The 27,006-nt window shown below is 43.0% G+C and overlaps 1 protein-coding gene across 8 annotated transcripts in view; it reads right to left on the bottom strand.

Annotated features, from left to right (window-relative positions):
• Positions 1 to 2,520: 2,520 nt before the first annotated feature.
• PRC1 (protein regulator of cytokinesis 1) overlaps positions 2,521 to 27,006 on the bottom strand; it is a 26,782-nt gene continuing 2,296 nt past the window's right edge. For 3 of the 8 annotated variants that reach the window (XM_038532865.1, XM_038532871.1, XM_038532868.1), the window contains exons 2-15: positions 18,529 to 18,661; positions 17,730 to 17,852; positions 15,459 to 15,692; positions 15,218 to 15,388; positions 14,245 to 14,394; positions 13,588 to 13,735; positions 12,549 to 12,685; positions 10,584 to 10,679; positions 8,936 to 9,082; positions 8,630 to 8,740; positions 6,761 to 6,871; positions 5,621 to 5,797; positions 5,259 to 5,300; positions 2,521 to 3,668 (exon numbers count right to left, since the gene is read on the bottom strand). In XM_038532865.1, coding sequence (XP_038388793.1) covers positions 3,597 to 3,668; positions 5,259 to 5,300; positions 5,621 to 5,797; positions 6,761 to 6,871; positions 8,630 to 8,740; positions 8,936 to 9,082; positions 10,584 to 10,679; positions 12,549 to 12,685; positions 13,588 to 13,735; positions 14,245 to 14,394; positions 15,218 to 15,388; positions 15,459 to 15,692; positions 17,730 to 17,852; positions 18,529 to 18,661 — 1,852 coding nt within the window. In that variant the 3' untranslated portion in view covers positions 2,521 to 3,596. Of the gene's footprint in view, positions 3,669 to 5,258; positions 5,301 to 5,620; positions 5,798 to 6,760; positions 6,872 to 8,629; positions 8,741 to 8,935; positions 9,083 to 10,583; positions 10,680 to 12,548; positions 12,686 to 13,587; positions 13,736 to 14,244; positions 14,395 to 15,217; positions 15,389 to 15,458; positions 15,693 to 17,729; positions 17,853 to 18,528; positions 18,662 to 23,205; positions 23,340 to 27,006 lie in introns of those variants that run through there. The other 5 variants (XM_038532870.1, XM_038532866.1, XM_038532867.1 and 2 more) reach the window with 5 other exon arrangements.

Here is a 27,006-nt window from a genome sequence, read left to right as displayed (position 1 = left end):
GGGTGCGTGTATCCCTTGGAATTAGTGTTTTTACATTTTTTTGAGCAAATTCATTTTTTAAAAAATATTTTGAGGTAGAGAATGAGCTAGGTGAGGGGCAGAAGGAGAAGCAAACTCTGCACTTAGCAAGGGGCCCAATGCGAGACTCGATCCTGGGACTGATCATGACCTGAGCCCAAGGTAGGCATTTCACTGACTGAGCCACCCAGGTGCCCCTTCCTCCATTACTTCTTCAAATACTCTTTGCCCCTTTCTCTCTCCTCTTTCCGGGTCTCCCATGATGTTCCTTATTGGTCCTGGTTATGATGTCCTGGAGGCCTATTAGGCTCTGTTCACTTTTGCACATTTTTTTTTTTTTCCTATTTCTCAGCCTCAGTAACCCCCACTGTCTTTTCTTCAGTATCTGATTCTTTCCTCTGTCTGCTCAAATCTGCCTCTGAAGCCCTCTGAACTTCTGAGTTATTGGACTTCACAGCTCCAGAAGTTTTTTGGTTTCTTTTCAGGTTTTCCACCTCCTTAATGATAATTGTTTTGTTCACACGTTTTCTTGAATTTCTCCACACCTTTAGCTCTTTAAGTACCTGTAAGGCCATGGTTTTAAAGCCTTTGTCAGACATGTGTGCCATTAAGTCTTTTCAAGAACAGATCCTTTATTTTTGGGATGGCTGGGTGGCTCAGTGGTTGGGTGCCTCCCTTCAGCTCAGTACATGATCCTGGAGTCCCGGGATCAAGTCTCACATCGGGCTCCCTACAGGGAGCCTGCTTCTCTGGGTCTCTTACGAATAAATAAAATCTTAAAAAAAAATAAAATAAAGACTTTGTCAGATTTATTCCTAAGAGGGCCCATGAGTGAGTGGCTCAGTCAGTTAAGTGTCTGCCTTTGGCTCAGGTCACTGTCCCAGGGTCCTGGGATAGAGCCCCACATCAGGCTCCCTGCTCAGTGGGGAGCCTGCTGTTGCTTCTGCCTGCTGCTCCCCTTACTGTGCTCCTTCAGTCAAATAAAATCTTGAAACAAAACAAATCTGGCAAAGATGTACAAAAGATCTGTATACGTGGACCTATAAAATACTGGCAAAAAAAAAAAAAACAGATTATAATCTATAGATTCAATAATCGTAGATTTTCTGTAGAAACTGGCAAGCTAATTCTGAAATTCACATGAAGATACAAAGGACTGGGCACCTGGGTGGCTTAGTTGGTGAAGCCTCTGCCTTCGGCTGGAGTCATAATCCTGGGGTCCTGGGATAGAGCCTGGCATCCAGCAGCATTGGGCTCCCTGCTAAGCTAAGCGGAGAGTCTGCTTCTCCCTCTGCCCCTTCCCCTGTTCATGTTCTCTCTCAAATAAAGAAAATGCAAAGGACCTAGAACAGCCAAAGTAACTTTTAAAGTATAAATGGCTAGCTGGCTCAGTAGGTAGAACATGCAACTCAGGGGTCCTGAGTTCAAACCCCACACAGGGTGAGCCTACTTAAATGATTAAAAAAAAAAAAAAGTTATAAAATTGAAATCAGGTGTTAACCAAGAATTAATAGTAAATCGTCAATAATCAAGACCACATAGGACAAATGGATGTAAATCATCTTTGATTTTTAACAAAGGTACAAAAGCAATGGAGTGGAGAAAGAACAGCCTTTTCAACTAATGTTGCTAGACAACTCAGTATCTGTGTGCAAAGAAAATGAACTTAAAGTCATGCCTGGACCCGTACCCATAGATACAGTCAAAATGGATCACAGGCATAAACCCAAAACCTTTTTGCATAAAAATAAATTTTAAATTTCTAGAAAACTTATCTCTTGGGTTAGGTAATGATTTCTTAGAACAACAAAAGCACAATTCAAAGAAAAACAGGGCAGCCCGGGTGGCGCAGGGGTAAACCGCCGCCTGCAGCCCAGGGTGTGATTCTGGAGACCTGGGATTGAGTCCCACGTCAGGCTCTCTGTATGGTGCCTGCTTGTGTGTCTGCCTCTCTCTGTCTCTATGAATAAAAAAAAAAAAAAAAAAATCATACAAAGAAAAGCAGAGTTCATCAAAATTAAATCTCTGTTCTTCAGAGACACCGTTAAAAAAATGAAGAGAAGCCACAGACTGGGAGAAGACCTTTAAAAAATCAAGGTAACAGGACTTGATTGTGTGTTTCACAAGTGTATATACTCTGCCAAAATTTATCCAAGTATACCACTTTAAATGTATTTATTTTCTAAAAAAACTAATAATAATAATAAAGGCTGTTTAAAAACCAAAAGGTTTTTAAAAGCTAATCCTATTAAAGACAGATACCAATGCAACCAGAAATTTCCTAGGATTACTTCAGCGCCTTTATATATCAGGAGTTGGACTTTTTATTTCTCTCATACTTTTCTCAAAATAAATATTTTCAATTTAGAAATAAATGCATGGAAGAATATAAAAATCATACTCCTAAAAATTTCTTCTATGTTCTTTTAGTCTTTTCTATTTTCCACAGACCAAACCAACCAAAAAGTGATTGGGGGGGAAAACTCATCATACCACAATGAATTCTTTTGAAAGGTAAGTATACACTTTAATTATTTTTAAGAATATATTTATATTTTTAAAAACAGGACATGTATAAACAGCATGGCTGATTCTGACCAAACCCATGCTGGTAAGCTCTTGAGAACCACTGGCTGTGCTGACAGTAGTACTGGCACAGACAGACAGAGTAAGAATAAATAGTGCTTTGGGGAGAGTAGTGATCGATAAGGAAAGTGAAGATGTGGATGCTGTAGCAGGAGCAACTCCCCAGTACTGATATGTGCAAAGTTCAGGTCTCCAGGACAGAAATGGCCCAACCCAACAGCCTCCCAACTTGGCTGCCACCTGCAGGGGGTAGATGCAGTCCAGCACAGTGGGCACAGGGATGGGGGGGAACACTCAAGGAACAGTTCAGACAAGCATGTGTGTTTGTACACACATCCCCACAAAGGGCATTGCACTCTATAACAGAACTGTACACAATTTAACAAAGGAGCTTCTAGCCTCCCTGTCACCTCTTTGGCAGTAGGTCAGGCCATCTCAACTTCTGACACCTACACATCCTCATCAGGAGGAAGGCTATCCTGTGTGGTGGAGACAGAGCTCAGGTGAGAGAGCAAAGCTATCATAGCTATCACATTAAATGAACATCCCTAAGCAAAAAAGATGTTAATTACCAATTATAAGTGTACAACAAGCCAACGTTACTTCACGTCCCATACCCTGAGGATGGGCAAAATCATTTTCCTACACAGTGGTGAAAATGCAACAAAAGCCCTTGATCGTGCTTCAGCAAGTAGAATTATGGGGTAGAGAGAGAATTAGGTTCCATCTGCTAAAATTTGCACTTACAGCTATAAACTAGGTTTTAATGTTATTTCTTGGGTCAAAACAAAATCAAGTTTTTGAAGACCCGTGAAGCCTATGATGAACTTTCATCTCTAACACTCTCATTCACTTTTCAAAGTTAGGCCCATGGTAGTGGAACCTGTCTAGATTTTTAAGCACACCTAAACTCAAGAAAAATCAAGCCACCTCTGTATAATTAGATCTAGTCTAGGCACAGGAAGCCAAGCTGGGTGACTGATCAGGACTTCTCAGGACTGGATGTTGGTCGAATTGAGGATTCGAGAAGTAGCATCAGATTTGGAAGCCTTTGAAAGTTCTCGCTGTTGAAAAATAAATAATGTCAGTGGGAATACTGTCCCTCTCCTGCATGCCCCACCCTTGTAAGCATGGGTTAAGTGTCAGCACAAAGTCCCCTGAGGGCTGTTTGTCTGAGACCAAGGTCCCTCTCCAGCACAGGTTTTGTTAGAAACACAAGATGAGAGACTTTGAGCACCATTCTATTAGTGATAGATTTAAGTCTGTGCACATGGACTCTAGGACCCCTTTCCTTAGCCAGTGCATTCTGTTACAACTTCACAGAAGAGAAATCCCTTACATTTCACAACTCTCTTGAGTTGTCAAGCTAGGCAGGCAACAACCTTTGGTCTTTTGAGCCCTTTATAAAGCAAGGGGCCAGACCATTTATCTACCAATCCCTGGGGCTGAGGGCCTTGTAACCTGCTGGTGATTTGATCTCATGCTGGAGTACATGGAATAGAAGAAGATAAAGCATGCATGACCATTAGAGACAGAAAGACGTTAGTAGAGGTTAGGCTACTGGCTTTCGTGCTGCCTGCAACCAAAACCAGATGAACCTCCCCTCCCTAGGTCTTGCCATAAAGATAAGCAGGTACAGTTAAGCCCCATATCATCATCCACTTGGGGTTTGGCTCAGCAAGCAAGCAAAAGAACATGGGACCCTCTGCCCAGCAGTCAGCTAGCCAGAGCAACATTCACTTCTCTAAATAAAAGCATACCAATCATGTAATTTGAAGGAAAAAAAAGTGCTGTAACATAAAGCTAGTTTCAACGTTCAAAATAAGTTCTAGTCTTGGGCAAGTGCCCTAGTCTCCGTCACTGCAGCAACGAGAGTTGGCAGGATGGCTTCAAGGCCATGACCCCCCCATGGGTGAGGAGCAGTCTTGCCTCTCAACGGGAAGAGGCTGAGGGAGTTAGGGAAGGGGCACTGCAATTAAGTGTTAGTAAAGACAGAGCAGGTTACTAGGAAAGAGGAGTGCCTGGAAAAACCTCTTTCAGCGCTGCACACGTATGCTTTAGCAGCTCAATGTAGTATAAATAGGTAGAGGCAAGGAAACGAGCATCAGTGAGCTCACAGGAGACAGGAAGTTATCAGTTCAGCCCCAAGGGGTTAGTAAAGCATATACTCCAGGAAATAATCAGCACACAGGCCAAGAACCTCATGATAGGCAGCACACAGCTGGGGCTCCCCTCCCATGATGGTGCCTCTCCTTTCCAGCACATTGGAGGCCGCTGGTATCACAATTAGGGAGGGAGAAGGTCTTCTAGTTTGAAATACGTGATTAAAAAAAAAAAAAAAAAAAAAACTTTGCCTGACTTTATGTAGGGCTGAGAATCCAATTCAAGTCTGAACAAGTGCTCTTGTTAGTCAGCAGGTTAGGCTGTTGGAACTTGAGTCAAAGTATTTTTAAGGCCCACATTAGGAATTCCTGCTTCCTTTGTAAAAAAAAAAACAAAAAAAACAAAAAAACAAAAAACAAAAAATGCTCTATGAGAGTACAGCTGAGATTATTGGTTAGTGTAGCCCCTTGCCCAGACGGGAATTAAGCCAGCAGACGTGACAGATCAGTTTAGATAATGGACATGGGACATGCAGGGGTTGCCATACAGACCTGAAGCCCAACAGTGGAGCTGTCAGAGAGGGATGGATCCTTCTAAGAACAAAGAATTACGACAATTACCAAGAACTCCACCAAGAGAGCACCAGGCCAGTGATCAGAGGGTCACCTCCTGCAGCCAGGGAATGGTATTTCTTAGGCAGAAGGATCCAGGTTAAATGTCAAGTTGCTGCTGCCAACTTCCTTCTTAAGTATTCCCTTAAGCCACCCCACCCCATGCCATGGTCAAGACAAGAAAGGGATTTTCAGCCTCCAAAGAACTGTCCTAACAGCCTGGGTGCCCTTGGGAAAATACCCACTCTGCCCCAACTGTGTGCTCCCCAGAGACTGGTAGATATTAGGAAAAGGTGAATTACCGCAAACTCAGAATAGGTGCTGGCAACAGAATTAATGCTGAAGTTGCGCTGGAGGGGAGCCAAGGCGGGGTACCCACCGCTCAGGATGCTGCCATTGAGCTCCAGGTTCTCCTTGTTGGCTCCGTTCCTGCCAGCCTGGGGTGTTTTTTTCCCCAAACAAGTGGAAGTGATGATTGGCTAGAGGGAAAAGAGAAATCTGTCCATCATACTTATAATGACCACAAACACGTGCATGCACATGTGCAAATGGCCAAAGGCTGATACTATCGTTATATTATTCATGGGTCTGTAAATCTTCTACTTTTGGTTAAAAAAAAAAAAAAAAAAGAATTCTTAATGATTTGCAGAATTCTTTTTTTTTTTTTAATTTTTTTAGATTTTTCGGGATCCCTGGGTGGCGCAGCGGTTTGGCGCCTGCCTTTGGCCCAGGGCGCGATCCTGGAGACCCGGGATCGAATCCCACGTCGGGGTCCCAGTGCATGGAGCCTGCTTCTCCCTCTGCCTGTGTCTCTCTGCCTCTCTCTCTCTCTGTGACTATCATGAATAAATAAATAAAATCTTTAAAAAAAAAAAAAATAAATAAATAAATAAATTTTTTTAGATTTTTAAAATTTATTCATGAGAGACACAGAGAGAGGCAGAAACAGGAAAGAAAAGCAGGCTCCATGCAAGGAGCCCGATGTGACTCCGAGATCACGCCTTGAACTGAAGGCAGAGACTCAACCACTAAGCCACCCAGGCATCCCACAGAACTCTTCTTTTGAGCATAGTCTGTAAAATACCTGAAAGACACATTTAGCACATATTCCCCACCTCTCCTTATGTGAGAGTACCCCGACTCTGTCTAGCAGTCGTGTCGCTGGACTGGAACCCACACACTAGGCCAACACTCAGCAGCAGCTAAAGACTAGGCTTTGAACTAAGCCCACAGAATCACATCCCAGTGATTCCCATGATACTAATGGGGTTCAGAATGACCATTCTGTTTTTTTTTTTTCCTCTCAGGTAAGCTAGCTCACTCTCAGCATCTCAATGAAAACAGACTCCAGGGATCTTAGAAATTGGAACCAACAGGTGGGACACCTGGATAAATGGGCTGGAGCTGTGTTGGGGATGTCCTTGTACACAGAGCATACTAACCTTGCTGCCAGAAGGTGGAAGTCGAGACACAGGGGAACGGTAGACTGTCCCCCCAAAGGCAGGCCGGATGCTGCTGTTGGCTGTAGCATTGGACATGGTAGTAGTGTTTAGCTAAGAAGAACAGAGATTACGGAGGTGTGATAACATGCTCAGCAGCCCATCCCTACACCACACTACAGAGAAAGGAATATTAGGGAAGAGTCTAAGATAGGTTTCCATGGTTAAGAGCTTTGAGGACACCTATGGTAAGTGTTCAAAGCCAATTTCTATCTGGATTGAACTATAAAATGGTACAGCTTTTTTGTTTCTGTATCTATCATATTTAGGGATTTACCCAAGAGAAATGAAAGCAGACATCCATACAAAGACCTGTATATAAATATAGCCCAAACACCACAAACAAGCCAAGTGTCCATGCATAGGCACAAGCAAATTGTGGTTGAGTCATGGAAGGGAATACTGCTCCCCAATAAAAAGGAGTGACCTATTAAATATGCAACAACATAGGTAAATTTCACAAAAACCATGCTAAATGAAAGAAGCTAAACCAAAAAAAGAATACATTCTGTATAACTGCATTTATATAAAATGTTAGAAAATGCAAACTAATTAGTGGTGACAGAGCAAATCCGTGGCTGCCAGGGACTGTGGGAGAGTAAGGGAACACATAGTGGCAAGAAGAAACTGCGTGCAATAGCTGTGTTCACAGTCTTGACTGTGGTGATGGTTTCATGATGGTTTCAGAATGTATACATATGTCAAAACTTATTAAAGCATACACTTTATGTGCCAATTTTACTCAATAAAACTAAATTTAAAAAAAAAAAAAACTCTAGGTAGGGACACCTAGATGGCTCGGTCAGTGGAGTGTCTCTGACTCTTGATTTCAGCTCAGGTTGTGATCAAAAGCATGGGCACACACTCTCTATGATAGATAAATCTTAAGTAAAATCTAAAAAATACGATGTAATAATGATAGGGAGCTGGTTTAATAAATGATAAGGACAGAATGGACAGCTAATAATGAGTGTGTGTTTGAAGACAGTTTAATGCTATGAAAAAAAAAAAAAATCACAACCAATACCAGGTAGGGAAAAGACAAATTATATGTGATCTCTAGTTTGTAAAAATACATTATTTTAAAACCTTTTTAGGGGCGCCTGGGTGGCTCAGCAGTTGAACATCTGCCTTCAGCTCAGGGCATGATCCCAGAGTCCCAAGATCGAGTGCCCCATCGGGCTACTTGCAAGGGCCCTGCTTCTCCCTCTCCCTCTGTCTCTCTCATGAATGAATAAATAAAATCTTAAAAAAGAACTTTTTAAAACCAGGGAAAACACCAGATATTTTCAATGATCCTCTTGGAGTTTATTTTAGGCAATTTTTTTTTAAAGTAAACTCTACCTCTAACGTGGGGCTTGAACTCTCAGCCCTGAGATCAAGAGTCACATGTTCTACTGACCGAGCCAGCTGGGCCAGCTGGGTACCCCTGAGGTGATTTTTAAGCTATAGGTTATAAAATATTTAAGCTGAGGAAAGAGAAGGGAAGTAATGCTTTATTCCATTTATCTAAGAAAAGTTTAAAAAATCCTCCCCAAGCTCCTGCTCTAGAGATTAAGGAGTGCTGAATATTCCATTTTCTAAACAAGAAAGTCTTTCACAGAATACCATGGTCACTTGTTGGAATTCCAGGATGAACCTTTGAATGCTACTGGGGGTACGGTATAGTCTTCCATTCATACTTTTAGGTGAATCCAACCCAGAAGGTCTAAGAAACCCTTTCTCATCTGTTGGGCAGAAGCCAAAATGTGGCCAAGAGTCCTAGCCTCAGCAACACCCCCCATAAACAGCGGTTCATAGCCTCACGTTTACCTTACGCACTTTGCCAGGCCTGTTAGGTGTCAGGCCTTGCCGCTTGTTGGGGGTTCGGGGAATACTGCCATAGAGCATCTCTGTCTCTGTCTGCTTCTTGTTCTTGAGTTGCTGTGTGTCAAAGTCAGAGGCAATAGTGATAAATCTCAGGAAGGGAACAAGTGTGAGATGGGACAAAACAGGGCCAGAAATCTAGTGCCAAGTCCCTATACCCGGGGCTACGTCTTCAGCCACCCCACACCCATGACAGAGACCCTGGGCTGTTCACATCCCACTGTCCCCTCGTCCCACACTGTGCTCGCTCACTCTTTCTTGCTTGGCTCGTTCCTTCTCCAGTCGATGCATCTCCCATTGTTCCATCACATACTCCATGAATTTCTGTCCATTCACCACAAATGCCTTCGAATGCTCCTGTTCCCATGTTTCAATCCGTGCCTTCAACTCCTCTTCCAACTGAGACCACAGACAAGGACATGCTAATTATTTCAACTCTTTGATATAAATATAAAGCCTGAATGAAATGATTCTCCCAAAGGAAGACGCCGCCCCAGAGCACCATGAGCCAAACGAACTTCAGGTTGCTAGACCCACATGAGTAGAGGTCAGAGTGACCAGGAGGCAAAGCCTAGGGATAGTTTATTCATAACACATGAAGGTGGGAAAGGGCAAGAACCCATAGTCTAACTCGGGTTTTGGCACCTAAAGCTGGAGGCAGCACTGGGGAAGATGAGCAGCATGAAATAGGCAGTGTATGTTAAGAGCACCACTATCCAGGTTCCGACCTGATCTACTGCTTATTGACTATGAAAAGGTGAGCAAGTTACTTAAGTTCTCAGGGCCTCCATTTCCTCATCTACAAAAATGGAAATGATACCAATTCCATAAGGATGCTGTGACAACTAAATGAATAAATAAATGGAAAATATTCTGCAATAGTATCTGGTACTTAATTCAATAAATGCTAACAATTATTATTAAAATAGACAACAGGAGGGGTGCCTGGGTGCCTCAGTTAGCTGGTACCTGCCTTCGGCTTGGGTCATGATCTCTGGGTCTTGGGATTGGGCCCTGTGTCAGGCTCCCTGCTCAGTGAGGAGTCTGCTTGTCCCTCTCCCTTCCCCCATCCCCCCGTGCACTCTCTCTCTCTGATAAAATCTTAAAACAACAACAACAACAACAACAACAAAAAAACATAATGAAGCTCACAGCACTTTTTCAAAAGCTTGCCTATGTTATGGGCTGAATTGTACCCTCCTCAAATTCATGTTTAAGCCCCTACCACCCCCAGTACCTCAGAATGTGGCTTTTTTGGACATACATGTAATGAAGTTAAAATGAAGTCATTTGGGGAAAAAAAATAAGATCATTTGGGTGGGTCCTAATCCAACATGACTGGTGACCTTAAGAGAAAATATGGACATAGATACATAGAGAAGAAAGGTCATGTTGGGATGCCTGGGTGGCTCAGCAGTTAAGCATCTGCCTTTGGCTCAGGGCCTAGGCCCAGGGTCCTGGGATTGAGTCTCACATCAGGTTCCCTGCTTCTCCCTCTGCCTATGTCTCTGCCTCTTTGTGTTTCTCATGAATAAATTAAAAAAAAAAAAAAAGCCATATGAAGATACAGGGAGAAGGCAAATCATCCACAAGTCGAAGAGGCCTCAGAAGAAACCAACCATATTGATAGTTGATCTCAGACTTCTAGCCTCCAGGATTGTGAAAAAATAAATTTCTGTTGTTTAAGCAATCCAGGCTGTGGCACTTTGCTATGGCAGCCATAAAAAGCCAATAAACCGTGATATTCAAGGCTTACACCAGGAAGGCTCGGTATATACTTACCACCCTCGCCTAAGCACTGGAAGAGAAGACAGTTCTGGGGCAAGACAATTCAAAGCAAAGGATATACAAAAAGGTATTTTGTAGCCAAGCACCAAAAACTCTCAGCGGCAGTTATTACCTTAGGAAGTGTTTTTTGAAGCTTGGCTCGTTGCTTTTCTTCTTTTAGAAGATTTCCTCCACGGTTTGTAAATCGACTTGGATCTGAAGCCTTTCTCTGTGAAAAATACCTTTTAATTAGAGTAAGCCCTGAGAGAGTCAGACTAGTTACTTCTGCTAAGATTCCCTGTTGTCAAACTAACACATATTAAGGAGACTCTCAGTTTTACGTTCCCATCCATTGTCAGCGATGAGAAACTGTGGTGTTCTAAGAGAAGAGAGTGGGGTGTGAGTACTATAGGCATATGCAAGATCATCCAATGGCATGTAGGAAAAGTACTGTTTCCTTTTTAATCTAAAAGTATGATAGGAAGTGCCTGGGTGGTTCAATCAGTTAACCGTCTGCTTTTAGCTCAGGTCATGATCACAGGGTTCCTGAATCGAGACCCTCGTCAGGCTCCCTGCTAGCAGGGAGTCTGTGGCGGCTGCTGCTTCTCCCTCTCCCTCTCCCCCTGGCTTATGCTCTCTCCTTCTCTCTCAAATAAATAAGTAAAATCCTTAAAAAAAATAAATAATATACGCTTTAACGTGTAATGCACAATGTCATTGGTTCCCTCCCTTGGTTCTAATGTCAAAGATGACTGTCAGTTATAGGGAATGAGACATGTGGAGGGACAAGGGAGAGGTCTACACTCAGGAGGGCTTAGGGTGGCACCCCTACTTGCCCACTCACTCCTAGCATATTGACAATGCAGCTTAAATGTGCCCAGTTAAGAGGCTGATAATCTGGTTTTTATGAAATCAACACTCACAAAATGGGCAAGTAAAAATGTAAAGTGTTAGGCTTCTTTTCCACTTCTTGTTACTGTATCGTGTATACAGTGTATCACAACGGTATTTAAGCCTGTAATTTGTATATATAAATTAGGTTTACACACTCAAAAAGCAGAGCAGATCATCAGAAAACCAGAAACAATCTTGACAATTTGGAGGCAAAGCCTATGAAGAAATTGTTTCCCATCAAGACCGCTTGATTGGTGAATGCCTATAAACACTAACTGAAGGGGATGGCAATTTGTTTCTGATTTTTCCCTAAATACTGGCATGTCAATGAGACCCTTCCTTCTTGCTTTCAACCACAAGTTAAGGAGTAGCTGAGGGCTAGAACATCTGTTCTCAAGCAGCTGTAAGACCTCATACAGCTCTCTCCATTTGAATCCTAGTTTCTAGCCTGTGACTTTGAAGGGATTGACTGATTCTCTAACGGCCTCTTCAAGCTCAGAGTGAGTTTCTTCTCCCCTACAAGTCTCGTCTGGCTTATCCAAGACCCAGCCCCTAGCTCTGAAAAGTTCAGAGGGAAGCTATGAGTACCAAGTCTGTCAGAAAAAATGGAATTCAGACTATAGAAATGTGCCCTAACACTTAGAAAGGCAACTTTCTAAGAAGACCACGAAGTTGGAATGTAAGCATATTACGAACTACCTGCCCCAACATTCACTATCTCCTTCCTTGGTACGGAGAACCTGAATTTATCTGTGGTAGCAGCTCCCCCAGCCTCAGCAGCAGCTGGTGTGCAGGCAGAGGTGCTGGAAGAGCCCTCAGAGGGGCTGGAGGGTCAATACTCAAAGTGCAACAGTAAGAGTTCTAAAGTCACCGTGGACCTGAGGATAATGTTCACCTCTCAGTGGGTGGGGAGCCATGCATGGGCTGGAGAAGCCTGGGGCACCCCTGGCTGTGAAACAGCCATACCTGCCCTGGACTTCCTACATGCAAGGAATGCTACTTTCCTGAAGGCACTGATGGTATTCTGTGTCCCACGTACAAGCTTCACAAATACAGAGGAGTTAGTGGTAATTCAGAGACTTCGTGATAAAGACAGGGTGTGAGAACCCTGGCAGAGAGCAAAGGAGAATGCACCCTGGCTCCGTGCAGGCTAGGCCTTAACAACTGATTATGGACTCCATGGAAACAGAAGCTGGGGTGGTACCTCAAACTCCAAGAAAAGCCTCCAGCTTTCTTCCCACTTCTGGACACCTTCAAAGAGTTCTTTGTGGACCTCATAGTAGTTTTTTAACCGCACAATCTCAGCATCATGGAGCTGGAGCAGATTTTCCGTGTAGTCCTCTGCGAGATACAGACCCAGTAGTTTACAAAAATTCTAGCGTTTAGTAGCCCAATTTACTAGTCCCTCATTTCAACTTCCTTCTTCCTTATAGTAAAAGTGACACATGCAGTAAGTATAGACTGCAGATGATAAAGCCAGCCCTATCACATGATCAACCTGGGGAAGGGGCACTAAGGGCTAAGGTATGGGCTAAGACTCTCAAAGCTTTAGGGCATCTCTGACCTTGTTCTAGGTCTCCTTCATATTCTTTCTTTCCATCCTGCTCACAGAAAATGTCTAAAAATTTAGTAGACAATCTCATCTTTATACTCAGTTCAGGCCAGACCAGAATTCCGTTTAGCTCCTGGGAATGAACTCCATGGGCTCAGATGTGGGCTTTGCTATTTACTTGCTACATCCCTCTGGGTTAAGTTGCTGAACATTTATGTACTTTCATGTCCTCACCTCTTGCCATGAGGATTCACTGAGCCTGGCATAGAGTAAGCACCTGATAGACGAGCCTCACAACTACAGACTGTGGTGATTTACTATATCAGAAATCAAGAGACCCTTTGCTAGAAGCATCTGCAAATGTTAATTATACAGGAATGGCAGTTTATGCTAAAAGGCTTGAAAAGGTGCTCTATCTGTTCAGTAAGGAAAATACGTGCTGGTGAATGGCTGCCTTCATAAAGACAAGTGAGGAGGCCACAACAAGAGCACTGTGTTTTGGGCAGCCCGGGTGGCTGAGCAGTTTAGCACCACCTTCAGCCCACGGCCTGATCCTAGAGACTCGGGATCGAGTCCCACCGTTGGGCTCCCTGCATGGAGCCTGCTTCTCTCTCTGCCTCTCTCTCTGTGTCTCTCATGAGTAAATAAATAAAATCTTAAAAAAAAAAAAAATCACTGTGTTTGTACAAACCATCATAGTAAGGGGCAAAAGCTTGTCTCTGCTCCTGGCTGTAGAAACACTGGTCCCAGTACTGAGCCAGCTCCACTCGAATTGCCTCAATCACTTTCTTCATGTTTTGCATCTTCAGTTCTTCCAACCTATCCACTTCCAATTGCAGCTGTAACATAGAGACTTAGTAAAGGTGCTTGCCATACATTTGCTTTCACATAGGAAGGCAAAAGTTCAAAAGTCCATGCCCCACACCCCAAATAAAATTGTAACACAAAGCTAGAGTTAAATCAACAGTTTTTTGGAGGTGGAGGGTGGGGAGAGCAAGCATGAGAGCAGGGAAATGGCAGAGGGTAAGGGAGAGAACCTCAGGCAGGCTCCGTGCTGGGCCTGGGGCTCGATCTCATGACCCTGAGATCATGACCTGAAGAGAAATCATGAGTCAGGTGCTCAACCCACTGAGCCACTCAGGTGCCCCAACAGACACTTTTTATAACACTGATACCATGGGAGCCAGAAACCTAAGAAATGTACACAAAGGAGAGAAGATAAGCTGGCTACGGCCACCCTGGTCTAATGCTTGCCTTAAAAACAGGCTCACTTGAGGCAGACGCTGGTAAAGACAATACACGTGACACTAGTTGCGACTGCTGACCCTCTGCCCATTGGATTTCTTACCGCTTTCTTGACCTTGGCCTTTGATCCAGTCATAACCGTGGCCACAGCTTCTCTCTCTTCTGCAGGTATTTGCAACCTGTCCCAGAGCTCTCGGATCTGAGCTCGCAGACCCTCACACACTGCTTCATTTTGTGATTTTCTCATTTCCAGCTATAGCAAGGAGAGCCAATGATTATGGCAAAGATAGCAACACAAAAGCCAGCCCTGTAGCTTCCTGCAAAGAAATGTCTGGACCCACACAGAAAAGCACTTTTACTAGACTGTGAAGAGGTGTGTTTTCATGACTTGGAACACAAACTGTATAGCTATCATTATGGTAGGATCTCAAACCCCAAGAATTAGGATTTAGATTTTTAATTAAAAAAATTCAACACTGGGCAGCCCCAGTGGCTTAATGCCACCGTCAGCCTGGGGCGTGATCCTGGAGACCCGGGATTGAGTCCCAGTCAGGCTCCCTGCATGGAGCCTGTTTCTCCCTCTGCCTGTGTCTCTGCCTCTGTCTCTCATGAATAAATAACATTAAAAAACAAAAAAAAAAATGAACACTAAGCTCATTCATATGACTAATATTATTTCATCCGAAATTTCAATTTCATATTCTTAGAGCCAGAAATAAATGTTAAAAAAAAAAAAAAAAGGTTGCATCATTTACTATCTTTTTTTTTTTTTTTAAGGATTTTATTCATTTATTCATGAGACAGAGAGAGAGAGAGAGAGGCAGAGGCAGAGGGAGAAGCAGGCTCCATGCAGGGAGCCCAATGTGGGACTCGTCCTGGGACTACAGGATCACCCCCAGAGCTGAAGGCAGATGCGCAACTGCTGAGCCACCCAGGCAGCCCCTCATTTAATATCTTTATCCTCCTTCATTCTTTTAACTTATAGTGCTTATTTAAGACTGAAGGAAAAAACTGTCAAGTTTTTTTCAAATCACTGGACACTGGAGATCCCAGACCACAATGTGAGTAGTCATTACCTGCCGAAGCAACTTCTGTAGTGTTGCAATATTCTCAAGAGATAAACAAAAGGCATCTTCATCTTCACACACCACATCTCTTTCAAAGCTTGTGTCTGGGGTGTGATCTAATTCTTCCATACACAGTATGATCTGCCTCTTTATGTTGACAAACTCCTCACGTCTAGATGCCTATAAAAAAAAAAATGATTACAAGTACCTACAGGAAAGTTAAAACCGAAGTATGAATGCAAACACTTACCTTGGTTTCCCTTAATGTGGCCACGTGTTGTCTGAACTGGTTCAGTTCTTCTAAGCTGGGAACTGAGTTGCTGTCGATGTCATAGTGGGGCATGCAAAGAATTTCACACAGCTCTTGATCTTGTTCTTGAAGTAGTTTCAGTTCTTGTCTTCTCTCCTTTTTCTGTTTTCGCATCAGTTCTACCTGAGTGCGCAAATCCTTTTCTAGCTGCAAGATGGTCGTCTCTCCTTCTTCCTGCAGGAGACAAAGTACCATTGTGAGAAGATTCCAAGTAGATCTCTTTAAATGAAGAGGACAATGGAAGAGAGCTAGGATGGCAGACTTTTAGTTAAACTTACAAATAAGTCAACTCATGGCCAACAAAATATGGCATAAAAGAGGATCTCCTAAAGAAGTCGAGAAAAAGGAAAGGTACCAGGGGCACTTTTGCAAGAGGTAGAAAGTGGCTGGAAAGCTTGCTTTGAGTTTTCAGGGTAGTATATTTAGCTTATAATATGATGCTCATCCTAATAATCCTAAGAACATCACATAACCAATAAAAATTAATAGTCCTTGCTCTACTCCAACTGATTAACGGGGAGAAAGTGGCAAATTATAGGATTTAAAAATTTACACAATATTATTCAACATTGGTGAACAAAAACGGTCATAATTTAAGGAAAATATATTGGGGTGCCTACGTGGCTCAGTGGTTGAGTGTCTGCCTTCAGCTCAGGGCATGATCCCGGAGTCCCAGGATCAAATCCCACATCAGGCTCCCTGCATGGAGCCTGCTTCTCCCTCTGCCTGTGTCTCTGCCTCTCTCACTCTGTGTCTCTCATGAATAAGGGAAATATATCACTGTATATCTAACTTATCACCTAATTTCATACTGAAAGTTAAAAAAAAAAACTGAAGAAACTATTCGTCTAAAATCTATCTATATATATATATATATATATATATATATATATATATATATGATCAGTATATGTATATATAATTTTTCCTGTAGATTCCAGGAAATTCCTATGATGTCATGGTCTGAATGATTGCTCTTGGCTACCAGGTATGAATTATCCTTTACCCTTTGAAGGTGGTCTCCCAGGGGCGCCTAGGTGGCTCAGTTAAGTGTCTGACTTCGGTTCAGGCCATGATCCCAGGGTCCTGGGATTGAGTCTCACACTGGGCATCCTGCTCAGCAAGGAGTCTGTTTCTCTCTCTCCCTCTACCCCTAACCCCCAACTCATGCTCTAATAAATAAGTAAAATCGGATGAATGAATGAATGAATGAATGAACGAACGAACGAACGTGGCCTCCCTCCCAGGCTGACTCCATCTAGATACCTGGGCAGCTCTTCCTGTAACAGGGAGAGGGACTCAAGAATCTTAGAGCCATGAGGCCCTGCAGTCACAGCTATTCTAATCACTTCCCCAAGCTCCACACTGTTTTTCATTTTTATGATCCCAACACTAGTGTTACTGGTTCTAACCAGGGACACGTTTTGGACCTCTATCCTGTTACTCATTTCATCCTTGCTGGCATCCTCATTCCAGCCTTGCCTTGTGCTGGACCACAAAATACCAACCTCTTAGCCTGGTACACAGATAGTCATGCATGCTTGGAATCTAACTACAGTCTCTAGACACTCCAGCTTTTGAGATATTTCTTCTCAAGTAGCCAGTTTGGCTGGTTCAGTAGTATGCAACTAACTGGGTATGAAAAAACCCAAAAAGGCAGGCTTTTTGGCAACTTTCCCTTGTATCACTAGGCACTTTTGCTTCCTAGGTAATGCTTTTCATTTTCTTTCAGAGAAAGAATAGCATAGTACCATCTGTACCTAGGTTTTCCTTAAAGTTAAAAAATTTTAAGAAGCTTATTTTTTTATTGTTTTTTAAGTTTTTACTTATTTACTCATGAGAGATACAGAGAGGCAGACACAGACAGAGGGAAAAGCAGGCTCCCCACAGGAAACCCGATGCAGGACTCGATCCCAGGACCCAGGGACCACAATTCAAGCCAAAGGCAGATGCTCAACTACCAAGCCATCCAGGTGCCCCAAAGAAGCTTCTTTTTAATCAAAGCATTGCAACACTTATTAGTGGCTCCATCTCTCAAGAGGGCAACTCTTTACAGAAGTGAAAGTTACTCTGCTGGAACTAACTAGGTGGTATATTCTCCCCACTTTTTATGGCCAGAACTCTATAAGGAAACTTTTCACCTGCACCCCCAAGTCAGAGTTCCTTCCTAAATATCAGACCCAAGCAGGAGCCAGAGGCCCCACCACATACCTGAAATGGTTCAACGTGTAACTCACTGCACAGGGTATTGAGCTCTTTTTGACAGACGGATATGCTTTTGATGAGCCTTTCCTTCAGGCTTTCCTCTTCAGCAATCATCATATCCAGGAGATCCTACGGGAGAGAAAACAGTCCCATAAAAGTATGGGGCCAAAGGGGAAAAAAACCCAAACCAACTTTCATAATTTCAAATTCTTAAGAAAGGACTTAAACGGAGAGGGGTTGGGGTGCCTGGGTGGCTCAGTGGTTGTGTATCGAAGCCTTTGGCTCAGGTCAGGATCCTGGGATTGAGTCCTGCATCAGGATCTCTTCTATGGGAAGACTGGGAGAGTCTTCCCACTGGGAGACTGCTTCTCCCTCTACCTGTCTCTGCCTCTCTCTGTGTGTCTCTCATGAATAAATAAAACAAGGAAAGAAGGGAGGGAGGGAGGGAGGGAAAGAAAGGAAAAGAAAAAAAAAGAAAAGAAAAGAGAAAAGAATGAACTTAAACAGAAACAAAACCAGATGGTTTTGAGCCTGGGTAGCTCAGTTGGTTAAACATCTGCCTTCAGCTCAGGTCATGGTCTGGGGTCCTGGGATTGAGTCCCATGTTGGGCTCCCTGCTTCTCCCTCTCCCTCTCCCTCTGCCGGCCAGGCTCCCCACTTGTGCTCTGTCAAATAAATAAAATCTTTGAAAAAACAAACAGGAAGAGCCTGTGACATCCTAGTGTCTGTTTACAACTATCTCCAATGAGACATCAGTATCCATACTACTGTCCCACAGGAAAGAGACCAGTACTACTCAACTCACCTTGATATGCTTCTTTACAACCTCAGTTCTTTGTAACCGCTGGTCCTCTGGAATCCCAATTAATTCCCAGATTTCCCGAAGGTGATTCAGAGCTTTCTGGAGACATACTATCGACTCCTCCGCCAGCACCTCACTGAAAAGCAAAAGAGAAGCCAGTAACATCAGCCACTGCCTCCAGAATAAAAGGAGGATTTATAGAAACTAAACATACTAGTTTCTCAGTGGCCTCAGGCTAAAACAAATTGAAAACAAGCATTCAACTTTAATCACTGTTCTCCTAAACACAACATTGGCAAAGCAAAATTCACCATCACCTTATGTTGTAGAAATTCAAATTTTTTTTTTTTAAAGTAGGCTCTATGCCCAGCATGGGGCTTGAATCCATGACCCCAGGATCGAGGCCTGAGCTGAGATCAAAGGTAAGATGCTCAACCAACTGAGCCACTCAGATACCCCAGAAATTCAGTCTCCATGATACTCAGAAGCTGGGATTTATCAACAATTCTACCTATGATAGCACAATACAGAATGATAAAAGAAAAACCAGACAGGTTGTTTCTGGTTGGATTAGTCAGGAGAGCACAGGACTCTGGATCTCAGGACAGTGAGTTCCAGCCCCAGGCGAGGTGTAGAGATTAGTTAAAAAGGAAAGATAAACCAGACAAAATAAGCGCTCACCTAACACAAGAGCTTGCTTTGTGAAAAGCTCCTATAAAACTGGCATTTTACTACAATTTTTTGTTTTTTTTTAAGATTTTTATTTATTTATTCATGAGAGACACAGAGAGAAACAGAGATATAGGCAGAGAGAGAAGCAGGCTCCCTGCAGGGTGCCCGATGTGGGACTCAATCCCGGGACTCCAGGATCACGCTCTGGGGCAAAGGCAGAGGCTCAACCGCTGAGCCACCCAGGCATCCTGCAAATTTTGTTGTTCTTAAGTTACAATTACTGACTTACAGAGTGGCTAAAATTATAAGACAAACATCAAGTGTTGACGAGGATCCAAAAATGAGAACTTTCATATACTATTGGTCTGGAGTGTAAACTGGTACAACCACTTTAAAAATTGCTGGCAGCTTCCACTAAAGCTGGGCCTGGCAGTTCCACTTCTACATGCAAGTCCAGCAGAAACGTACATGTATGCAGTAAAGACATGCACAAGGGAGATCCCTGGGTGGCTCAGCGGTTTGGTGCCTGCCTTCGGTCCAGGGTGTGATCCTGGAGTCCTGGGATCGAGTCCCACATCGGGCTCCCTGCATGGAGCCTGCTTCTCCCTCTGCCTGTGTCTCTGCCTCTCTCTCTCTCTCTCTCAGTGTGTCTCTTATGAATAAAAAAAAAAAAAAAAGACATGCACAGGAATGATCAGAGCAGCACTACTCATAATAGCATAGGAGTATAAACAACCCAGGGGTGCCTGGGTGGCTCTGTCGGTTAAACAAATCTGCCTTTGGCTCAGGTAATGATCTCAGGGTCCTGGGATTGAGCCCCATGTTGGGCTCCCAAGCTCAGGGGAGAGCCTAGTTCTCCTTTTCCCTCTGCCTCTCCCATTACTCGTGCTCTCTCTCTCACTCGATCTCAAATAAAATCTTAAAAAAAAAAAAAAGGGTAGAAACAACCGATGTACATCAACAGAACAGACAGTACATTCCTACAATGGAGTAACACAGCAATGAATACACAACATGGATCAATCTCAGAAACATTATGCTGAACTATGCCAAATGAAAAAAGTCAAGTCCAAAAAGATTACATACTATGATTCCATTTTATGACATTCTAGGAAAACAAAACTATAGTGAAAGTAAGCGTGGGGTCAGAGCAGAAGATCAACTGCAAAAAGGCCCAAGCAAACGTTTTTAGGGTGATAGAATGGTCCTAGTTCTTAGTGATTACCTAACTGAACATAAAAAACAAAATTCAACAGTACAAGTAAAATGAGTCAATTTTACTGTATATAAATTATACCTTAATCTTAAAAAAAAAAAGAGAGAGAGAGGTAAGGGGCCGCCAGAGTGACTCAGTCAGTTGGGTGTCTGACACTTGATTTTCAGCTAGATCTCCAGGTTGTGAGATCAAGCCTTGCCTCGGGCTCCCGACTTGGAACTGAGCCTGCTTAAGATTCACCCCTCCCTCTGCCCCTCCCTCCTGCTTGCTCGTGCATTCTATCAAATAAAACCTTAAAAAAAAAAAAAAAAAAAAAAGAAGGTAAAACAAAACATGGAAAAACAAAAAAATTTGAGGAAGAAAGGGAAATATAGTTTGGATGAAAAAAGCAAGATGAGCATCAAGAATAGACATTTCGGGCAGCCCTGGTGGCTCAGCGGTTTAGTGATGCCTTCAGCCCGGGGCGTGATCCTGGAGACCAGGGATCAAGTCCCATGTTGGGCTCCCTGCATGGAGCCTGCCTGTGTCTCTGCCTCTCTCTCTCCCTCTCTCTCTCTCTCTGTGTTGTCTCTCATGAATAAATAAATAAAATCTAAAAAAAAAAAAAAAAAAAGACATTTCTCCAAAGAATATATATAATAGCCAATAAGCATGTGAAAACACACTCAACATCACTAGCCACTGGTGAAATGAAAACCAAAATCACAATCCCTGTGTGATTCCATGTATGTAAAATTCAAAACAGGCAAAACTAAGGTATGCTTTCAGAAGTCAGGGTAGTGGTCGCCATTGTCTTCGGAGGTGGTAACTGGACAGGGCCAAAAGGAGCACTGATTACATAGGTGTGTGCTGACTGAAAATCTACTGAGTTTTGCACTTAGATTTATGCACTTTTCTGTACGTTATTCTTCAATTACAAAAAGTTTTAAAACATTTTTATCTGAAATGCAAATTTAACTGGGCACCTTGTATTTTATCTTTAAAAAAGTTTACTTTAAAAATGATAACTATTAGTCTGCTTCACATAACACTCACAGAACAGAAATTTTCTCTCCTTTCATAGATACAAATGGATAACAAGGACACTGCTCTGGCACCAGAGAAACTAGAATGTGGATATGCTTTGCCACCAGTCAGCAGTGAGGCCTAAAACAAATCACTTAAGCTCTTCTTGTGAGGGGACTAGAAGCTCTCATTGGCCTCCTTTGTGCCTCAGGGTCTATTTGGAGGTTCAATGAGCCACCAGCCTAGATCTCCAACAACAGCAGTTTCTTCATACGTTTTAATATTTTCATATCTAAGACATTTCTCTAGCCAAAAAGTCCCAATTTAAAGGTTGCCTGTCCTAGATGAAGTTTTGGCACAAACACCAGTTGCCTATACTAGATGGCCAATATCAATACCCAGATAACAAAGTGTTTTTAAAGAATCTACTGTACTCCATTTTAGAAATGTTAAGGGGGGCAGCCCAGGTGGCTCAGCAGTTTAGTGCCGCCTTCAGCCCAGGGTGTGATCTTGGAGACCCTGGATTGAGTCCCACGTCACACTCTCTGCATGGAGCCTCCTTTTCCCTCTGTCTGGGTCTCTGCCTCTCTGTCTCTCATGAATAAAATCTTAAAAAAGAAGGAAGGAAAGAAGGAAAGAAAGGAAAGAAAGGAAAGAAGAAAGGAAAGAAAGGAAGAAAGGAAGAAAGGAAGAAGGACCCATAAAAAGGAGAAAGAAAGACATACAGAAAGCCCGAAACTCCCAGCACACCCCTCGACAACCGACACAGAACGACCAGAAGACCTCCGAAAGACCCTCCAAAGACAGAGACACCGAAGAAATGTTAACAGGTAGTTAAGGCATTTATTTAGGTACACCTAGGTGGCTCGGTGGTTGAGCATCTGCCTTTGGCTCAGGGCGTGAAGCCAAATTCCCGGGTTCGAGTCCCACACTGGGCTCCTTGCATGGAGCCTGCTTTTCCCTCTGCCTGTGTCTCTGCCTCTCTCATGAACACATAAAAACTTAAAAAAAAAAAAAAAAAAGGTATTTAATTTCAATTAACTTTTGTTCTAATCTCAATTAAAGTTCAACCACAGAGCTTCCCCAGGCACTCCAATTTTTAAGACAAAAAGAATGCATAAATCAAAATCCTAATCTTTGTATTTTATTAAAAATAACCTACAAGACCTAATCTGTGGTCATAGTCCATCTGAATGCAAACCCTAGTGTTAAACCACACCAGCCTGGGGCACTGCTCTGAGGGTCACTATTTCAGGGACTGCTCTATAGTCTCTTCTAGTCTAATTGGCCCACTCTACCCTAGCCAATCTCCACAGGACAGATAGGTTCTCTGGAAAACAAAATCCAATCAGGCCTCTGCTAAATTACTCCCTTCAAAGTTTCCCATTGCCCTCAGGAAACAGTTCAACCATCTTCAAAGGAAAGGCTTTCTAAAAATCTCTCCTGGGGAGCCTGGGTGGCTTAATCGGTTAAGCAACTGCCTTCAGCTCAGGTCATGATTCTGGGGTCCTGGGATCCAGTCCCACATCAAGCTTCTTGCTCAGCAGGGAGCCTGCTTCTCCCTTTTCACTTACCCCCCACTCGTGCTTGCTCTCTCTCTAGTGCTCTCTCTCAAATAAATTAAGTTAAATTAGAATAAAACCTCTTTCCAGGTTTGTCTCTTAATCTCTCACCCCTCACTCCCTAATACTCCAGCCAACTCAACTTTTGAGCATTCCCCGGACAGGCCTCTCACTCAACCAACTGCTGAACTCAGTTGTCCATGCTGCCATGCTTCTATACATTACCTTCCACCTGCCATCGCCTTCTCTGGACAGCCATGGATTCCTCATCATCATTTCCTCCATCACTGCCCCCATCCACACTGTAGATCATAGACTCAAGGGCAAGGACTGCCAGATCTTATCCATCTTCGTTTTACTAGACCCTAATGCACAGTGATTATTCAATAAATGTAAAAGGAATGGCCTTAAGTTCCTGACAAAGGCTCATTATGACTTACTTCCAGCTACCTTCGGTTTATAAGCTCTCACATACTGACAAATAGATTTAGAAGCAGTGCTGCCTAGCCCTGTAGAACCTTCAAGAGGGTAAAGTGATCATTTTTATACACAATAAAAAACTAACACAATGGGAAAACAATCTGAATAGACATTTCTCCAAAGAAGATCTATAATGGCCAATAAGCATGTGAAAACACACTCAACATCACTAGCCACTGGTGAAATGCAAATCAAAATCACAAAGAGATACCACTTCCCAGGCACCAAGATGACTATAATTAAAAAACAATGTTAAAAGAAAAGACAGCAACAAGTATTGACAAGGATGTGGAGAAAACAGAAGCCTACATACACTGCTGGTGGGAAACACAAAATGGTGCAAATATCCTTGGAAAACAGTCTAGCAGTTCCTCAATTGAACAGTTACCATTTAACACAGAAATTCCATTCCTAGGTATTTACCCAAGAAAAATGAAAACATGCCCACACAAAACTCACATACAAATATTCATAGCAGCATTTCTACGATAGACAAAATGTAGAAACAACCCCAAATAGCCATCAACTAATGAATAAGGTAAATGTGATATACCTATCCAATGGAATCTTATCTGGCAATAAACCTGGAAAACATTATGCCAAGTGAAAGAAGCCAATCGCAAATGACATTATCATAGGATTCCATTCATATGAAATATCCAGAATAGGCAAATCTATAGAAACAGACATAGATTAGCCGTTGTGTGGACTGGGGTGTGAAGACGGAAGAAGGTGGGAAAAGGGACTGACCTTTTAATGGGTGTGGGGTTTTGGAAGGGATGATAAAAACATTCTAAAACTGACTGTGGTGATAACTATACAACTCTACGAATATACTAAAATCCATCAAATTGTATGCTACGCGAAAGGTAAGAAATCATTTAAAAGACCTTTTGAGGGGATCCCTGGGTGGCTCAGCGGTTTCGCGCCTGTCTTTGGCCCAGGGCGCGATCCTGGGAGTCCCGGGATCAAGTCCCGCATCAGGCTCCTGGCATGGAACCTGCTTCTCCCTCTGCCTGCGTCTCTGCCTCTCTATCATAAATAAATAAATAAAAATAAATCTTTAAAAAAAAAAAAAGGCCATTTGAGATCTTTTCCAGTCCAGTGACAGATTCTTGAGACTGGAAAAATTATACCTTTTTATATCTGTGTCCTTTGTGGGAGCTATTTTTTAACTATCTTCAGCTTCCTGGTGATACATTATAAGAACAAAAATCTCCATTTTTTTAATCTTTTTTTTTTTAAAGATTTATTTATTCATGAGAGACAGAGAGAGAGAGAGAGAGAGAGAGGCAGAGACACAGGCAGAGGGAGAAACAGGCTCCCTGTGGGGAGCCTGATGTGGGACTAGATCCCGGGATCACGACCAGAGCCCAAGGCAGATGCTCAACCACTAAGCCACCGAGGTGCCCCAAATCTCCATTTTTTTAAAAAAAGATTTTATTTACTTATTCATGAGAGACAGAGAAAGGCAGAGACATAGGCAGGAGAAGCAGGCTCCCTGCAGGGAGCTGGATGTGGGACTCAATCCCAGGACCCCCAGGATCACAACCAGAGCCAAAGGCAGACCCTCAACCACTGAGCCCCCAGGCGTCACCTAAAATCTCAAATTTGTATGTACCTTTTAGGAAATTACCTGAATCTATAGGCAGTATATAATTGCACCAAGAGCATTATTCATAGAAAATGCACGGAGGTATCCTACAACTTTTTTGAAACATTACATTATTCATTAAAAAAATACTAGAGGGGGGATCCCTGGGTGGTGCAGCGGTTTAGCACCTGCCTTTGGCCCAGGGAGCGATCCTGGAGACCTGGGATCGAATCCCACATCGGGCTCCTGGTGCATGGAGCCTGCTTCTCCCTCTGCCTGTGTCTCTGCCTCTCTCTCTCTCTTTCTCTGTGACTATCATAAATAAATAAAAATTCAAAAAAAATACTAGAGGGGCGTCTGCCTTTGGCTCAGGTAATGATCCTGGAATGAAGCTCTGCATGGGGCTCCCTGCTAAATGGGGAGCCTGCTTCTCCTCCTCCCTCTGCCATCCCCCATCCGTTATGCTCTCTGGCTCTGTCAAATAAATAAAATCTTAGAAAAAAAAAAAAACTACATGAAAGTTCATTATATGTAAGATACCTTTAAGTGTTGGGGATTCTGCACTGACATCTTTGCCCTTTTGGAGTTTACATTCTAGTAACAACAGTGATAAATAAGCAAATCTTATATTAAATCATAGTAAGCGCTATGGAGAGAAATCAAGTAGTGAAAGGGGTACTAAGGTATAGGAAAGGGGAGTTGCAGTTTTTAAAAGATTGGTCAGGAAAGGCCTCCCTGGGGTGATCTCTGAGCAAAGGCCTAAGGAGGCAAGGAATCAAGCCATGGAACATGTGGGGCAAGAGAGATCTAGGTAGAGGAAACAGCAAATGCCAATGCCTGAGGTAGGATGGTGCCTGGTAGGTTCCATAAAGAGCAAGGACTCTAGTATGACTAGAGTACAGTACAGTTAGGACTCCAGAGGCCTTTGAAAAAGGTAGAGGCTTTTACACTAAAATATGAACTCACTGGAGGATTTTGAATAGAAGATAGGGCATGGAGCTTTGTGGCTCCTGTGTTGACAATAAGCTTCAGGAGGCCAAGGCAGAAGCAGGAAGACCAGTTAAAAGGCCAGTGGAGGGGATCTCTGGGTGGCGCAGCGGTTTGGCGCCTGCCTTTGGCCCAGGACGCGATCCTGGAGACCTGGGATCAAATCCCACGTCGGGCTCCCGGTGCATAGAGCTTGCTTCTCCCTCTGCCTATGTCTCTGCCTCTCTCTCTCTGTGTGTGACTATCATAAATTTAAAAAAAAAAAAAAAAAAAAAGGCCAGTGGAACACAAGAGATAATGGTGGTGACCTGGACCAGGGTGGTGGCAGTAGAGCTGGGGAAGAGTCAAATTGTCTTTTGAAAGTTAAGGCTAAGGCTAATCTTAGGAATGAAAGAAAGAGGTATCAGGATGATACAAGAATCAGAATAAATGTCAAGGGTGAAACGTCTTTTAATTCTCTGAAAACTACTGGAGAACTAGAAGATTTATTAATTCCAAACACCCATCTTCCAACTGGCCCATTAAGATTTGTTCAAGTAACAGAATCCAAGGGGTGGTTAACCTTTTCATTTTAACAACTATCTGCAGAGTGCTTTTAGTTAGTGGCCCACCTATCCACTGGAGGTTAGTGGTCCATTTGCTGTACAGATAATTGGTTTTTGGTTTTTTTTTTTTTTTTTTTTTTTTTTAAAGATTTTATTTATTTATTCATGATAGTCACAGAGAGAGAGAGAGAGGCAGAGACACAGGCAGAGGGAGAAGCAGGCTCCATGCACCGGGAGCCCGACGTGGGACTCGATCCCGGGTCTCCAGGATCGCGCCCTGGGCCAAAGGCAGGCGCCAAACCGCTGCGCCACCCAGGGATCCCTGGTTTTTGGTTTTAATTGGACCCGAGATCTACAAATCTCATGTCATTTAATTCTGTAAAAAGTAATTTGGCTAATTTTTTTTAAGTTTGTATTTTA

Source organism: Canis lupus, chromosome 3, assembly GCF_011100685.1.
Source record: "Canis lupus familiaris isolate Mischka breed German Shepherd chromosome 3, alternate assembly UU_Cfam_GSD_1.0, whole genome shotgun sequence".
Lineage (NCBI taxonomy): Eukaryota > Metazoa > Chordata > Mammalia > Carnivora > Canidae > Canis > Canis lupus.
The sequence above is the reverse complement of the archived record's forward strand: the minus strand, read 5'-3'. Positions and strand labels throughout refer to the sequence as shown.